The following is a 15,824-nucleotide window of genomic DNA, read 5'->3' as shown; positions in this document are numbered from 1 at the left end:
GTTGTCCCTGTGTCAAGACACTCCAGCTCTTGAGCGAGCAGACAGCACAGTGGTTGGTTTGCTCCTGAGCAAGCAGGATGCCTGTTGCCCACACCTCAGTGCATAAAGAGAGAAAGTCGTGGTGGGTCCAAGTTCTGAAAGGGTATGTTTGAAGCCTCTGCAGAATGGGTTATGACCCTGAGCCCTCCCGGTTCTTGGAAGAACATAAGAGGACTGTTTATTTTTAACAAAGTGCATGCTGTGAGCCTGTTAGAACAAGCGGGAGGACCCTCCGTCTTCCAGAGCGGTGTGTGCTGTCTCTCGGCAGATCAGGCTTCACGGCACGTTGGACTAGCCCGCAAGAGGTTTCCTTGGAATATCCTTAGTTCCACATGGATTCCCAGCGTGCTTTTACATTCATCCCTCCCTCCATCTTCACCCAGTCTGCATTTGCCTGCAGTTACACAAAGAAAAGGGCCAGTGATAGCCTGGCTGCTAAAGAAATGCTGCTGAAGGGGAGGTACAAACCCCCGCCTGCCTCGTGAGCTCTTGAGCTGTCAGGGTATAGGCTGAACCCCCTCTACCCCCACGGACATGAATTATGGTCACAGCTTTTGTTGCAACTCCTTCTTCTATTCCGGAGTTAAGCCAGAGCCCTTCGTCACTAACCAAACAGTGCCAGTCGCTGTTGTACCAGATGGCGCGCTGGTGCTGTTGCTGACAGCTCAGCCACTGATGAGCTTATGCAGGACCAAGGCAACCCTGACACCAGGAATGCTAGGTTCAAGACCTGCCATCCCTACTGCTGCTCTCAGGTCTGCTGCTGAACGGCGTGGGTGCCACCAGCTTCACCATCCTTTTCCTCTTTGCTGCTCCGTAGGAAAATGAAGGCTCTGAAGACAGTGCCCCTGGTGCTGCTCATCCGCCTGTTCTTGTTTGGTGAGTCTCGTTGGAACTGGGACCTGAGGATGGTGCTTTAGGACATAGGGCTCCATGTGCTCTGACCAGAGTAGCCCAGCAAAGAGTAGGAAGAACTGAGAGGGGTGTGCCAGTCCCCCCTGCTTCAGAGGAATGGGTGTGGAGGCAAGGAAGGGCTCAGCCAGTTCTCTTAAGGCGATGGAGGGGCAGTGGCTAACCTCCCCTGGCCCCTGACAAGCTTCTGCGGGACAAGGAGCATGTTCCGTGGGAAGGAATAGCTGTGTACTGTGGAGCCCTCTTTCACAACCTGTTGCGAAGACTACAAGAGGAGAAACAACTATGGCACCTGGGAGAGCCGGGGAAAGGGAAGCTGAGGCATAACCCAGCCTTAGACCAAGTCCTAAGTGTAAGGAGAGTTTTGGTGTGTGTCTTACAGGCGTTCACCACGTGGGACTGCTGGGTGAAGAAGGCCTCTCGAGGGCTGCAGCCTTCATCTCCTCCTACATTTGGCATCCCCAACAGCAGGTGACGTTCAGGTTTCTTCAGATCGAGACTGGTTTTACCAGGACATAAAGTACCACTCAGTAAAACGCTGTGGCTAGGGCTGGGAACAGTAGTCATCCTGGCGGGTCATACAGGTGAAGGTCAGTTGGACCGAGCATCAGTGTCTCCACAGCCACTGCACACAGCTGATAAAAAGAATTATGAGGCATTTTTGGGCCTGCATAGGTTCCAGCAAAGCACTGGTCTGTTGCAGTTTGTGATGACTGTTCCCTTCATTGTTGTTCCAGGGGTGTTTCCTCCCCTCTGGATGGGACCACAAGACTTGGAGGTACAGATTATTTCCTCTTGACTTGATGGTGATGTAGAGGAGCTCTGCCCCTGGGCCTCAGCAGGACATTGCTTCTGTCCTGCCTCACAGAGGCTTCACCTAGCACAGCTTCCTGACCTTCTCCCATTGCCCTTTCTTCGTGTCTGTCAAATGGTCACCTATAGCTCCCCACATCCACTAGAGGACTGGGGCCACCCATCCGTCTCCCTTTTGCTTGTCCCGGGCTGTTTACAGCAAAGCAGGGGAGAGAGATGTTGTGGAGAGGAACCACCTGGCAGCAGCAGCCACCTTCCCTTGCCCTCTGTGTGTCTTGCAGCTTTCCTTCTTTATGTCTGAGCTGTTGCACTTAGTATTTTCTATCGGGAATACCACCTGTTCCCCTTGAGATCTGCTCTTGCCTGGCTTTCGTAAGACATTGGCACGTGTAATAGGGAACGTGGCGGCTTTGGGCACACTGGAGATGTTCCTCAGTTTCCCCAAATGTTCCCGGGCAGCCAGGAAGCTGCTTCTCAGCCTGAAACTCTAAGCACTTTGGAACTACCTCTCCCAGCTGCTTAAGACATGCCTGCCCTGCCAGTCATTCAGAGCCAGGCTTCTTACCTTGCTCACACCCCCATGGTGTTCGAGAGGCCAGCCACAACAGTTACAGTCTCTGTTCCTTGCTTTTCTAGGCCAGCAGGGAACGACATAGGAGAAGCGCTGAGTAGAACCCAGACCCTCAAAGAACAGCTCCAGAAGCTGCAGGAAGAGTTCTATCACCTGCACTGGAGCCTCAAGGATGTCACTGAGCGTGCTCTCCATGAAGCCTTGAAGCAGTCTAAGCTCCCAGGCTTCTCTGGATCGGTAAGGGCATGCTGCAGAAGGCTCTACTCAGAGGTTTCTTTCCTCCCTGCAGCCTTTATCCTTCTACAGTTCCCTGTCCTGGCTAGCCAAAAGGCTGGTGTGGCTGGAACAAGTGCTGTGCATGGCCACACTTCCTTTCCTCTTGCTCCACACTTCTGTATGGGGGAAGAGAGCGCCGCGATGGCAGTTACAGTTGCTTTACTTATACCTTCCTCAGAGTAGAGCAAGGCTGGGAGGTTTCCACGCAATCTGGGCGTTCCTCACAGCTGAGTTGAACCTCGTCCCCCTTCCCCTTGGCTGGCCTTGCAGGGGAGATGATTGTCCCATTCCTTCTCCTGCTAACAGGCGCTTGCCTTTGTTCTCTTCCCCAGGCTGTTCAAGAGATCATCAATCAAGTCGTGGAGAAGCTGGAAGAAAACCAAGTCCCAATGACTGATTATGCCCTCAAATCATCAGGTGCTGTGCCATTGTACACAGACTGGTTCCAAAGTGCTTCCTGTGCACACTGACAAGATGGGCCTTGGAACAGGCTCAGCGGTAGGAGAGGAAGGGCAAGAAGTCAAGGGCCACCTAGTGCCCTAAAAACGTACCCACTGACAGACTCTGGGAGCGGCTGGACTCCATCTGAAGAGCAGAAAGCCTAGCCGACATCCCAGCTGACATTACCACAGATTGATGAGTCCCTGCTCTGTGTTCGGGAGGGGTCACGCCAGGAAGAAAGAGGGGAATCCCCCGGCAGGAGATGGAGGATACTAAAAAGCATTTCTCAAGTGAACAGTGCAATATTCCTCCTGACATTGCTCAATGATCCTGCTCATGTTTTAATTTCCAGGGGCTGCTGTCATTCCTGAATACACAAGTCCATCCTACCGGAATACGGCGTATAAAATCAGCCTGTTTTCCCTGACAGTGATGGATTATGTGAGATCTCCTGAGCTTATTCTTGAGGTAGGAGCACCAAGAAACTGGAAAACAAAGTGGGGGGGGCGGGACGGGACGGGACGGGACGGGACACGACGACGGCGGGATGCAAACGTGCTGCTGAGAGTTGCCTTTACCCTTATGTTTGCTTTCTTTTCCTGTCACATTCTTGTATGGACCCGCTCACTGTCTCCCTGCTGAGTATTTCCTCTCCCAGACTGCCTCAGGTCCTCCGTTTGAGCTTCTAGCAGGCAGGCTTGGTCCTGCAGCCTTTGTCTTCCTCGTCCCTCTGCAAACTGTCAGCATGGCTGAGAGCCTGCACTGCTGGAGGGCCCCACTCTGTGTTGGCAAGCCCTCCTGGCACTGATCATGGGAACACACCCAGCTGCCTGCCTTCACAGTGCTTCTGCAGTGCTGAAGGGGTCTTGTGACACGGGGATTCTCACAACTGCTGCTCTGTTTGGTACTGGCAGGGTCTGACCCAAGGATGCAGTTCAGAGCAGACCTGATGTGCCAGATCAGTTCTTACTCCGTGATGCTCCTAGCAGAAACGGAAGCCGGGTCACTCTTCTCCATGTGAACGTAGTTTCTTCTTCTCCTTTCAGAAGGAAAATCATCTAGGAAACTGCTGGCCCTTCCATGGAAGTCAGGGACACGTCTTCATCAAGCTCTCTGTGCCAGTCATTCCCAGAGCAGTCACCCTGGACCATGTCTCAGGGCCAGCGCTCCATGGAGACGGTATCTCCAGTGCTCCAAAGGACTTTGCTGTCTACGTAAGTGATTTCTCGGAGTGGGGGGCAGAGGGTTGCTCAGCATTTCTAAGCAGGGGGTGAATACGGGTCAGAACCCGGAGGCCTGCGGCTCCCTCTTGCCTTGCAGAAGAAACAGGCTCCTTGGAGTTGCTCCCTTTCCGTTGGATTCCTCTTTTATCCAATATACCACGCAAAAGGAAGCTTCTGGGCCAAGGCTGTGCTCCAGGAGCCACAGGGAAAATGAGCTGGCACAGTGTCTGCCCCTTGGACCTTCTTGGCTCCCAACGCCAGTGAGCACTGGTGATCCTCAGGGATCATTACCCTGGGAATGTCTGCTCCTTTTCTTACAGCCTACGCTCGTTAAGTAGGCAAGTGTGGCAGCAAGCTGGCTAGCTTCAGCTTCTCGTCTTTTCCTTGTGATGATCTTCCTCGGATTATGTCGATGAAATAAATCAGGACTTCACCACCAGAAGTTAAGTCTTCCCATGGTGGACCAGGGCACTCATGTTTTCTCCACCCCATCTTTCTCTAGGGGGTGACGGAAGAACAGGAGGAGCAGTTCCTGGGACAGTTTGTTTTCCTGGCACCACTGAATCCCACTCAGACCTTTCAGCTAAAGGTAGGGGGACGGAGTGGGAGGAGAACGGAGAGGGAGCAATACAGTTTGCTGGGGAGAAGCTTCCGTGCCAAAGGGCTCAAGGCAGCATTCTGGAGAATGGCGTGTGCCATGCGGTCCCTCCTTCTGCTGTAACCTCCTAATGGCATATGCCTGGAATGCCATTCTCCTTCACTTTTGGGTTTACACTTCAGCGCTGACAGCCACCGCTGCTGAAGCTGAAATCAGCTTGGCTGTCTGGACTCCAGGTGCCTACAGGTGGCCACGTCCACTCAGGATACACTGCCGCTGGCCTGCTCATTAAAGACTAGAAATACGGGGCTTTCTGAGGATGCTGTTGTTCCTAGTACCGAGGCCAGCTAGACAGGGAGGCCATTCTGTGCCATGGCTTTCTAGAGAAGGCAATGAGGCATGATAGGGATACCACGGGGTCTTCTGACAGGGGAAGCATGTGCCCCAAAGTAGGCTAGAAGTCATTGCCAATTGATTCACTACAATTTCAGGGAGATGCTTGTTCCTTTCCTGTTCTTACGGCTAAATGAGGTAGAGCAGTGGAAGAATGTCTTGGCCACAACCCTCCCAGGGCAGTCAGGTGTTGAGCAAGTCCATTGCTGCAGCGCTCTGTCAGTAGTTGAATGCTGCAGCGCTGTGTCAGTAGTTGAATGCCAGCGAGGAAAAGACAACTCATCTCTTCTCCTCCTTTCAGAACGAGCACTCTGGGTTTGTGAATTACATCCTGCTGCAAGTGCTGAGCAACTGGGGCCACCCGGACTACACCTGCATATATCGGTTCAGGGTGCACGGTGATCCTGCCAGCAACGAGGGGAAGGTGGCACTTTGATCTGACAACAAAGTTCCTTGATTGTCATTGAGTGTTTTGCCTGTGATAACAAAGCTCCTTGATTGTCACTGAGTGTTTTGCCTGGGATGTTAAGGGCTAAGAGAACTGCTGTGCTTCTCTCCGCCCACAAGCTTACCGGAGACTTCCCTGGAGGGAGAGGTGATGTCAATAAAGGACTAAACTGTTTCCCGCAGATGCATTACTTTGGAGGATTAAACACACTGAATGTGTGTGCAGTTCAAGTAAAAAAAGGCTTCCAAGGACTCCAAAACGGGCAATAGGGAACCCCAACCTTTACCCTTAAAGACACACACCCCCACCCCCACCCCCCCCCAATATATTTCTGACCCCCAAAATAGTCCCTGGGTCCCCAAAATATAGTCCAGGGACCTCCAAATGCCAGCTCAAGTACTCCTAAAATGTCCTTTGGGGACCCAAAATGGCCCAGGGACCCCAATATACCCGTCAGGGACCCCCCAGATGGGCCTTAGGGTCCCCAAAATTTACACCCAGGGATCCCCCAAATCCTTTTGATGCCAAAATAACCCCTAGGGAAGACCAAAATACAGCCCATGGATCCCAAAATCCCCCCAGGGCCTCCGGAATGCCCTCTGGGGACCGAAAATGGCACCAGGGACCCTCAGGTTGCCCAGACAAGTGGTAAATGCCCCATCCCTGGCAGTGTTCAAGACCAGGTTGGACAGAGCCGTGGGTGACATGGTCCAGTGCGAGACATCCCTGTTTTCAGGGGGTTAGAACTGGATGATCTTAAGGTCCTTTCCAATCCTAACTGTTCTACTGAACTGGTTACACAGGATTTGGAGAAGGCTGAGGTTCTGAATGACTTCTTTGCCTCGGTCTTCACTGGCAAAGGCTCTGACCACACCAGCCAGGTCTTAGAAGGTAGACGCAGGGACTGTGAGAACGAAGACCTTGGGCCCACTGTAGGAGAGGATCTGGTTCGAGACCATCTTAAAAATCTGAACGCGCACAAGCCCGTGGGACCTGATGGAATCCACCCGCGGGTCCTGAAGGAGCTGGCGAGTGAAGTTGCTAAGCCAGTGGCCATCATGTTTGAAAAATCATGGCAGTCAGGTGAAGTTCCCGACGACTGGGAAAAGGGAAACATAAACCCCATTTTCCAGAAGGGGAAAATGGAAGACCCGGGGAATTACAGACCAGACAGTCTCACCTCTGTGCCTGGCAAAATCTTGGAGCACATTCTCCTGGAAGGCATGCTAAGGCACACGAAAAACAACAAGGTGCTTGGTGACAGCCAGCATGGCTTCACTAAGGGGAAATCCTGCCTGACCAACTTGGTGGCCTTCTATGATGGGGCTATTGAATTGATGGACAAGGGTAAAGCAATTGATGTCATCTACCTGGACTTGTGCAAAGCGTTTGACACAGTCCCACATGACACCCTTGTCTCTAAATTGGAGAGATATCAATTTGATGGATGGACCACTCGGTGGAGAAAGAACTGGCTGGATGGCCACACACAAAGAGTTGTGGTCAATGGCTCGATGTCCGGCTGGAGACCGGTAACGAGTGGTGTCCCTCAGGGATCGGTGTTGGGACCGGTCTTGTTTAATATCTTCGTCACTGACATGGACAGTGGGATTGAGCACGAGGGAAAGAATGCCATCCACAGGGACCTTGACGCACTTGTGAGGTGGGCTGATACCAACCTTATGAAGTTCAACCACGACAAGTGCAAGGTCCTACACGTGGGTCGGAGCAATCCCAGGCACAGCTACAGGCTGGGCAAAGAAGAGATTCAGAGCAGCCCTGCGGAGAAGGACTTGGGGGTGCTGGTCACTGAGGCAAGGAACATGAGCCGGCAGTGTGCGCTCGCAGCCCAGAAAGCCAACCGTATCCTGGGCTGCATCAAAAGGAACGTGACCAGCAGGTCGAAGGAGGTGATCCTGCCCCTCTACTCTGCTCCTGTGAGACCTCACCTGGAGTATTGTGTGCAGTTCTGGTGTCCTCAACATGAAAAGGACATGAAACTGTTGGAACAAGTCCAGAGGAGGGCCACGAGGATCATCAGGGGACTGGAGCACCTCCCGTATGAAGAGAGGCTGAGGAAGCTGGGGCTGTTCAGCCTGGAGAAGAGAAGGCTGCGTGGAAACCTCATAGCAGCCTTCCAGTATCTGAAGGGGGCCTCTAGGGACACTGGGGAGGGACTCTTCGTCAGGGACTGTAGTGACAGGACAAGGGGTAACGGGTTCAAACTTAAACAGGGGAAGTTTAGATTGGATCTAAGGAGGAAGTTTTTTCCTGTTAGGCTGGTGAGGCACTGAAACAGGTTGCCCAGGGAAGCTGTGAATGCTCCACACCTGGCGGTGCTCAAGGCCAGGCTGGACGAAGCCGTGGGTGACATGGTTTAGTGTGAGGTGTCCCTGGCCATGGAAGGAGGGTTGGCACTACATGATCTTAAGGTCCTTTCCAACCCTAACTATTCTGTGATTCTATGATTCTACCTCCTGGAAACAAGTGTGTGAGGACCGCCGGTTCCCCTATGGCCCGCCCTTCCCTGAGGCGCTGTTTCCTCTGAGTGGCTGCCTTGCCCACCTCCTCAAAGGTGACTGTCTGTACTGGGCCCACTGACAGCCACCTGGGAGGGCGCTGCCAGGCAAGGAGCTGCGCTTCCGGGTTGCGCCCTTCAGCGGGGAGCTGCGGCCCCGAGGCAGGGCGGCGGCCTGAGGGGCGGCTTTTGGCGCTGACCACGTGGACTGGATGCTGCGAGTGGCACTGCGGGCCCTGGAGACGTCGAGCCAGCTGCATTCCTCCCCTTTCCAGTGTCACAGAGCGCAGCCGAGGAGCGTGGATGCGCTCCTCGCACCCACACGCCTTGGGGAGCTCTCTGAAGACAAAAGGAAGAGGGAAAGGCCAAAGGTGCGATAGAAAATGTGCCCCCAAAATACAGTGGCTGTGCTGAGTGATGTTTCTGCATTCAAACCATGGGCAGGAAGCTACCTCAAAGTGCCCGTGTGTGAAAATAGCCCAGAGCTGATGCGAGCCCTTCTGGAGCATGAGCTGCTTGTGCAGGAAGGGATGTGGAAGTGGGCTGGGATGTAGAGCTGGGGCTCACATCCAGCACGGGAGCAAGCAGGCTGTGGCGTCTTCATCCCTGGAGGTGGTTGCTGGGGACAAATCCTCCCCAGCAGACAGAAGCACCCACCCATGGGACACGACACCAGGGGACGTGCAGCCAGCGCGCAGGGACACCAGGGAAACACACCCCCCCCCGTGTGATCGTTTCAGCTTTATTGATGGAGCCAGGGCCGAGGTGCTGCAGTGGCACAGAAACATTGGTGGCCGGAGGGCTCTGCTGCTAACACTGGGCACAGGTCAGCAGCAGGTCCTCTTCAGAGACAGCAACATGCTTGGGAGCCTTTCCAAAGGGCCTTCGTAGCTGCTGTGAACAGAGACCCTGTGACAGTGATGGTAATGTTGTCATTGTGCAGCTCTGTACCAGTTAATACCCAGAGTTTGGGTATCGCAAAGCATGCTCAGGGTACAGAGCCAGAGCTCCTTGCTGTCCTGGGGCAAAGTGGGAATGCAAAGAGCTGCCACCTCTGATGGGAGGATACAGGCCGGTGTTGGAGGATGTTCTCCCTCGTGCAGAGGAGCAAAGCGTGCTCCCGCCCATGTTGGACTTTGCCTCCAAACACAGTGCTGCCTTTCTGTTGTGACGTTGCCTAGTGCCACTGACGTCACAAAGCACTGTTGGCGTTGAGGCAGACACAGGGGGGTGGAAGACCAGGGTTGTCCCTGTGTCAAGACACTCCAGCTCTTGAGCGAGCAGACAGCACAGTGGTTGGTTTGCTCCTGAGCAAGCAGGATGCCTGTTGCCCACACCTCAGTGCATAAAGAGAGAAAGTCGTGGTGGGTCCAAGTTCTGAAAGGGTATGTTTGAAGCCTCTGCAGAATGGGTTATGACCCTGAGCCCTCCCGGTTCTTGGAAGAACATAAGAGGACTGTTTATTTTTAACAAAGTGCATGCTGTGAGCCTGTTAGAACAAGCGGGAGGACCCTCCGTCTTCCAGAGCGGTGTGTGCTGTCTCTCGGCAGATCAGGCTTCACGGCACGTTGGACTAGCCCGCAAGAGGTTTCCTTGGAATATCCTTAGTTCCACATGGATTCCCAGCGTGCTTTTACATTCATCCCTCCCTCCATCTTCACCCAGTCTGCATTTGCCTGCAGTTACGCAAAGAAAAGGGCCAGTGATAGCCTGGCTGCTAAAGAAATGCTGCTGAAGGGGAGGTACAAACCCCCGCCTGCCTCGTGAGCTCTTGAGCTGTCAGGGTATAGGCTGAACCCCCTCTACCCCCACGGACATGAATTATGGTCACAGCTTTTGTTGCAACTCCTTCTTCTATTCCGGAGTTAAGCCAGAGCCCTTCGTCACTAACCAAACAGTGCCAGTCGCTGTTGTACCAGATGGCGCGCTGGTGCTGTTGCTGACAGCTCAGCCACTGATGAGCTTATGCAGGACCAAGGCAACCCTGACACCAGGAATGCTAGGTTCAAGACCTGCCATCCCTACTGCTGCTCTCAGGTCTGCTGCTGAACGGCGTGGGTGCCACCAGCTTCACCATCCTTTTCCTCTTTGCTGCTCCGTAGGAAAATGAAGGCTCTGAAGACAGTGCCCCTGGTGCTGCTCATCCGCCTGTTCTTGTTTGGTGAGTCTCGTTGGAACTGGGACCTGAGGATGGTGCTTTAGGACATAGGGCTCCATGTGCTCTGACCAGAGTAGCCCAGCAAAGAGTAGGAAGAACTGAGAGGGGTGTGCCAGTCCCCCCTGCTTCAGAGGAATGGGTGTGGAGGCAAGGAAGGGCTCAGCCAGTTCTCTTAAGGCGATGGAGGGGCAGTGGCTAACCTCCCCTGGCCCCTGACAAGCTTCTGCGGGACAAGGAGCATGTTCCATGGGAAGGAATAGCTGTGTACTGTGGAGCCCTCTTTCACAACCTGTTGCGAAGACTACAAGAGGAGAAACAACTATGGCACCTGGGAGAGCCGGGGAAAGGGAAGCTGAGGCATAACCCAGCCTTAGACCAAGTCCTAAGTGTAAGGAGAGTTTTGGTGTGTGTCTTACAGGCGTTCACCACGTGGGACTGCTGGGTGAAGAAGGCCTCTCGAGGGCTGCAGCCTTCATCTCCTCCTACATTTGGCATCCCCAACAGCAGGTGACGTTCAGGTTTCTTCAGATCGAGACTGGTTTTACCAGGACATAAAGTACCACTCAGTAAAACGCTGTGGCTAGGGCTGGGAACAGTAGTCATCCTGGCGGGTCATACAGGTGAAGGTCAGTTGGACCGAGCATCAGTGTCTCCACAGCCACTGCACACAGCTGATAAAAAGAATTATGAGGCATTTTTGGGCCTGCATAGGTTCCAGCAAAGCACTGGTCTGTTGCAGTTTGTGATGACTGTTCCCTTCATTGTTGTTCCAGGGGTGTTTCCTCCCCTCTGGATGGGACCACAAGACTTGGAGGTACAGATTATTTCCTCTTGACTTGATGGTGATGTAGAGGAGCTCTGCCCCTGGGCCTCAGCAGGACATTGCTTCTGTCCTGCCTCACAGAGGCTTCACCTAGCACAGCTTCCTGACCTTCTCCCATTGCCCTTTCTTCGTGTCTGTCAAATGGTCACCTATAGCTCCCCACATCCACTAGAGGACTGGGGCCACCCATCCGTCTCCCTTTTGCTTGTCCCGGGCTGTTTACAGCAAAGCAGGGGAGAGAGATGTTGTGGAGAGGAACCACCTGGCAGCAGCAGCCACCTTCCCTTGCCCTCTGTGTGTCTTGCAGCTTTCCTTCTTTATGTCTGAGCTGTTGCACTTAGTATTTTCTATCGGGAATACCACCTGTTCCCCTTGAGATCTGCTCTTGCCTGGCTTTCGTAAGACATTGGCACGTGTAATAGGGAACGTGGCGGCTTTGGGCACACTGGAGATGTTCCTCAGTTTCCCCAAATGTTCCCGGGCAGCCAGGAAGCTGCTTCTCAGCCTGAAACTCTAAGCACTTTGGAACTACCTCTCCCAGCTGCTTAAGACATGCCTGCCCTGCCAGTCATTCAGAGCCAGGCTTCTTACCTTGCTCACACCCCCATGGTGTTCGAGAGGCCAGCCACAACAGTTACAGTCTCTGTTCCTTGCTTTTCTAGGCCAGCAGGGAACGACATAGGAGAAGCGCTGAGTAGAACCCAGACCCTCAAAGAACAGCTCCAGAAGCTGCAGGAAGAGTTCTATCACCTGCACTGGAGCCTCAAGGATGTCACTGAGCGTGCTCTCCATGAAGCCTTGAAGCAGTCTAAGCTCCCAGGCTTCTCTGGATCGGTAAGGGCATGCTGCAGAAGGCTCTACTCAGAGGTTTCTTTCCTCCCTGCAGCCTTTATCCTTCTACAGTTCCCTGTCCTGGCTAGCCAAAAGGCTGGTGTGGCTGGAACAAGTGCTGTGCATGGCCACACTTCCTTTCCTCTTGCTCCACACTTCTGTATGGGGGAAGAGAGCGCCGCGATGGCAGTTACAGTTGCTTTACTTATACCTTCCTCAGAGTAGAGCAAGGCTGGGAGGTTTCCACGCAATCTGGGCGTTCCTCACAGCTGAGTTGAACCTCGTCCCCCTTCCCCTTGGCTGGCCTTGCAGGGGAGATGATTGTCCCATTCCTTCTCCTGCTAACAGGCGCTTGCCTTTGTTCTCTTCCCCAGGCTGTTCAAGAGATCATCAATCAAGTCGTGGAGAAGCTGGAAGAAAACCAAGTCCCAATGACTGATTATGCCCTCAAATCATCAGGTGCTGTGCCATTGTACACAGACCGGTTCCAAAGTGCTTCCTGTGCACACTGACAAGATGGGCCTTGGAACAGGCTCAGCAGTAGGAGAGGAAGGGCAAGAAGTCAAGGGCCACCTAGTGCCCTAAAAACGTACCCACTGACAGACTCTGGGAGCGGCTGGACTCCATCTGAAGAGCAGAAAGCCTAGCCGACATCCCAGCTGACATTACCACAGATTGATGAGTCCCTGCTCTGTGTTCGGGAGGGGTCACGCCAGGAAGAAAGAGGGGAATCCCCCGGCAGGAGATGGAGGATACTAAAAAGCATTTCTCAAGTGAACAGTGCAATATTCCTCCTGACATTGCTCAATGATCCTGCTCATGTTTTAATTTCCAGGGGCTGCTGTCATTCCTGAATACACAAGTCCATCCTACCGGAATACGGCGTATAAAATCAGCCTGTTTTCCCTGACAGTGATGGATTATGTGAGATCTCCTGAGCTTATTCTTGAGGTAGCAGCACCAAGAAACAGGAAAACAAAGTGGGGGGGGCGGGACGGGACGGGACGGGACGGGACGGGACACGACGACGGCGGGATGCAAACGTGCTGCTGAGAGTTGCCTTTACCCTTATGTTTGCTTTCTTTTCCTGTCACATTCTTGTATGGACCCACTCACTGTCTCCCTGCTGAGTATTTCCTCTCCCAGACTGCCTCAGGTCCTCCGTTTGAGCTTCTAGCAGGCAGGCTTGGTCCTGCAGCCTTTGTCTTCCTCGTCCCTCTGCAAACTGTCAGCATGGCTGAGAGCCTGCACTGCTGGAGGGCCCCACTCTGTGTTGGCAAGCCCTCCTGGCACTGATCATGGGAACACACCCAGCTGCCTGCCTTCACAGTGCTTCTGCAGTGCTGAAGGGGTCTTGTGACACGGGGATTCTCACAACTGCTGCTCTGTTTGGTACTGGCAGGGTCTGACCCAAGGATGCAGTTCAGAGCAGACCTGATGTGCCAGATCAGTTCTTACTCCGTGATGCTCCTGGCAGAAACGGAAGCCGGGTCACTCTTCTCCATGTGAACGTAGTTTCTTCTTCTCCTTTCAGAAGGAAAATCATCTAGGAAACTGCTGGCCCTTCCATGGAAGTCAGGGACACGTCTTCATCAAGCTCTCTGTGCCAGTCATTCCCAGAGCAGTCACCCTGGACCATGTCTCAGGGCCAGCGCTCCATGGAGACGGTATCTCCAGTGCTCCAAAGGACTTTGCTGTCTACGTAAGTGATTTCTCGGAGTGGGGGGCAGAGGGTTGCTCAGCATTTCTAAGCAGGGGGTGAATACGGGTCAGAACCCGGAGGCCTGCGGCTCCCTCTTGCCTTGCAGAAGAAACAGGCTCCTTGGAGTTGCTCCCTTTCCGTTGGATTCCTCTTTTATCCAATATACCACGCAAAAGGAAGCTTCTGGGCCAAGGCTGTGCTCCAGGAGCCACAGGGAAAATGAGCTGGCACAGTGTCTGCCCCTTGGACCTTCTTGGCTCCCAACGCCAGTGAGCACTGGTGATCCTCAGGGATCATTACCCTGGGAATGTCTGCTCCTTTTCTTACAGCCTACGCTCGTTAAGTAGGCAAGTGTGGCAGCATGCTGGCTAGCTTCAGCTTCTCGTCTTTTCCTTGTGATGATCTTCCTCGGATTATGTCGATGAAATAAATCAGGACTTCACCACCAGAAGTTAAGTCTTCCCATGGTGGACCAGGGCACTCATGTTTTCTCCACCCCATCTTTCTCTAGGGGGTGACGGAAGAACAGGAGGAGCAGTTCCTGGGACAGTTTGTTTTCCTGGCACCACTGAATCCCACTCAGACCTTTCAGCTAAAGGTAGGGGGACGGAGTGGGAGGAGAACGGAGAGGGAGCAATACAGTTTGCTGGGGAGAAGCTTCCGTGCCAAAGGGCTCAAGGCAGCATTCTGGAGAATGGCGTGTGCCATGCGGTCCCTCCTTCTGCTGTAACCTCCTAATGGCATATGCCTGGAATGCCATTCTCCTTCACTTTTGGGTTTACACTTCAGCGCTGACAGCCACCGCTGCTGAAGCTGAAATCAGCTTGGCTGTCTGGACTCCAAGTGCCTACAGGTGCCCACGTCCACTCAGGATACACTGCCGCTGGCCTGCTCATTAAAGACTAGAAATACGGGGCTTTCTGAGGATGCTGTTGTTCCTAGTACCGAGGCCAGCTAGACAGGGAGGCCATTCTGTGCCATGGCTTTCTAGAGAAGGCAATGAGGCATGATAGGGATACCACGGGGTCTTCTGACAGGGGAAGCATGTGCCCCAAAGTAGGCTAGAAGTCATTGCCAATTGATTCACTACAATTTCAGGGAGATGCTTGTTCCTTTCCTGTTCTTACGGCTAAATGAGGTAGAGCAGTGGAAGAATGTCTTGGCCACAACCCTCCCAGGGCAGTCAGGTGTTGAGCAAGTCCATTGCTGCAGCGCTCTGTCAGTAGTTGAATGCTGCAGCGCTGTGTCAGTAGTTGAATGCCAGCGAGGAAAAGACAACTCATCTCTTCTCCTCCTTTCAGAACGAGCACTCTGGGTTTGTGAATTACATCCTGCTGCAAGTGCTGAGCAACTGGGGCCACCCGGACTACACCTGCATATATCGGTTCAGGGTGCACGGTGATCCTGCCAGCAACGAGGGGAAGGTGGCACTTTGATCTGACAACAAAGTTCCTTGATTGTCATTGAGTGTTTTGCCTGTGATAACAAAGCTCCTTGATTGTCACTGAGTGTTTTGCCTGGGATGTTAAGGGCTAAGAGAACTGCTGTGCTTCTCTCCGCCCACAAGCTTACCGGAGACTTCCCTGGAGGGAGAGGTGATGTCAATAAAGGACTAAACTGTTTCCCGCAGATGCATTACTTTGGAGGATTAAACACACTGAATGTGTGTGCAGTTCAAGTAAAAAAAGGCTTCCAAGGACTCCAAAACGGGCAATAGGGAACCCCAACCTTTACCCTTAAAGACACACACCCCCACCCCCACCCCCCCCCAATATATTTCTGACCCCCAAAATAGTCCCTGGGTCCCCAAAATATAGTCCAGGGACCTCCAAATGCCAGCTCAAGTACTCCTAAAATGTCCTTTGGGGACCCAAAATGGCCCAGGGACCCCAATATACCCGTCAGGGACCCCCCAGATGGGCCTTAGGGTCCCCAAAATTTACACCCAGGGATCCCCCAAATCCTTTTGATGCCAAAATAACCCCTAGGGAAGACCAAAATACAGCCCATGGATCCCAAAATCCCCCCAGGGCCTCCGGAATGCCCTCTGGGGACCGAAAATGGCACCAGGGACCCTC

At 53.4% G+C, this 15,824-nt stretch overlaps 2 protein-coding genes across 2 annotated transcripts; both read left to right on the top strand.

Annotated features, from left to right (window-relative positions):
* The first annotated feature begins 863 nt into the window (after positions 1 to 863).
* On the top strand, positions 864 to 5,702 carry LOC136014719 (SUN domain-containing protein 3-like). The gene is made up of 8 exons (XM_065679668.1): positions 864 to 950; positions 1,334 to 1,422; positions 2,401 to 2,572; positions 2,944 to 3,028; positions 3,405 to 3,520; positions 4,099 to 4,266; positions 4,778 to 4,864; positions 5,568 to 5,702. The coding sequence occupies exons 1-8, from the start codon at positions 864 to 866 to the stop codon at positions 5,700 to 5,702; spliced, it is 939 nt and encodes a 312-aa protein (XP_065535740.1).
* A 4,144-nt stretch (positions 5,703 to 9,846) lies between these two features.
* On the top strand, positions 9,847 to 15,182 carry LOC136014718 (SUN domain-containing protein 3-like). Its single transcript, XM_065679667.1, has 9 exons — positions 9,847 to 9,974; positions 10,335 to 10,425; positions 10,809 to 10,897; positions 11,876 to 12,047; positions 12,419 to 12,503; positions 12,880 to 12,995; positions 13,579 to 13,746; positions 14,258 to 14,344; positions 15,048 to 15,182. The coding sequence occupies exons 1-9, from the start codon at positions 9,847 to 9,849 to the stop codon at positions 15,180 to 15,182; spliced, it is 1,071 nt and encodes a 356-aa protein (XP_065535739.1).
* The last annotated feature ends 642 nt before the right edge of the window (positions 15,183 to 15,824 follow it).

The sequence above is a fragment of the Lathamus discolor genome, chromosome 5 (assembly GCF_037157495.1).
Source record: "Lathamus discolor isolate bLatDis1 chromosome 5, bLatDis1.hap1, whole genome shotgun sequence".
Lineage (NCBI taxonomy): Eukaryota > Metazoa > Chordata > Aves > Psittaciformes > Psittacidae > Lathamus > Lathamus discolor.
The sequence above is the reverse complement of the archived record's forward strand: the minus strand, read 5'-3'. Positions and strand labels throughout refer to the sequence as shown.

Excerpts from the sequence above, each read along its gene's own strand:
- LOC136014718 (XM_065679667.1), top strand. The coding sequence starts at position 9,847 with ATGGATTCCCAGCGTGCTTTTACATTCATCCCTCCCTCCATCTTCACC. Across the intron at positions 12,048-12,418 it reads TCCCAGGCTTCTCTGGATCG|GCTGTTCAAGAGATCATCAA; the intron begins GTAAGGGCATGC and ends TCTCTTCCCCAG. Across the intron at positions 14,345-15,047 it reads CTCAGACCTTTCAGCTAAAG|AACGAGCACTCTGGGTTTGT; the intron begins GTAGGGGGACGG and ends TCCTCCTTTCAG.
- LOC136014719 (XM_065679668.1), top strand. The coding sequence starts at position 864 with ATGAAGGCTCTGAAGACAGTGCCCCTGGTGCTGCTCATCCGCCTGTTC. Across the intron at positions 2,573-2,943 it reads TCCCAGGCTTCTCTGGATCG|GCTGTTCAAGAGATCATCAA; the intron begins GTAAGGGCATGC and ends TCTCTTCCCCAG. Across the intron at positions 3,521-4,098 it reads CTCCTGAGCTTATTCTTGAG|AAGGAAAATCATCTAGGAAA; the intron begins GTAGGAGCACCA and ends TTCTCCTTTCAG.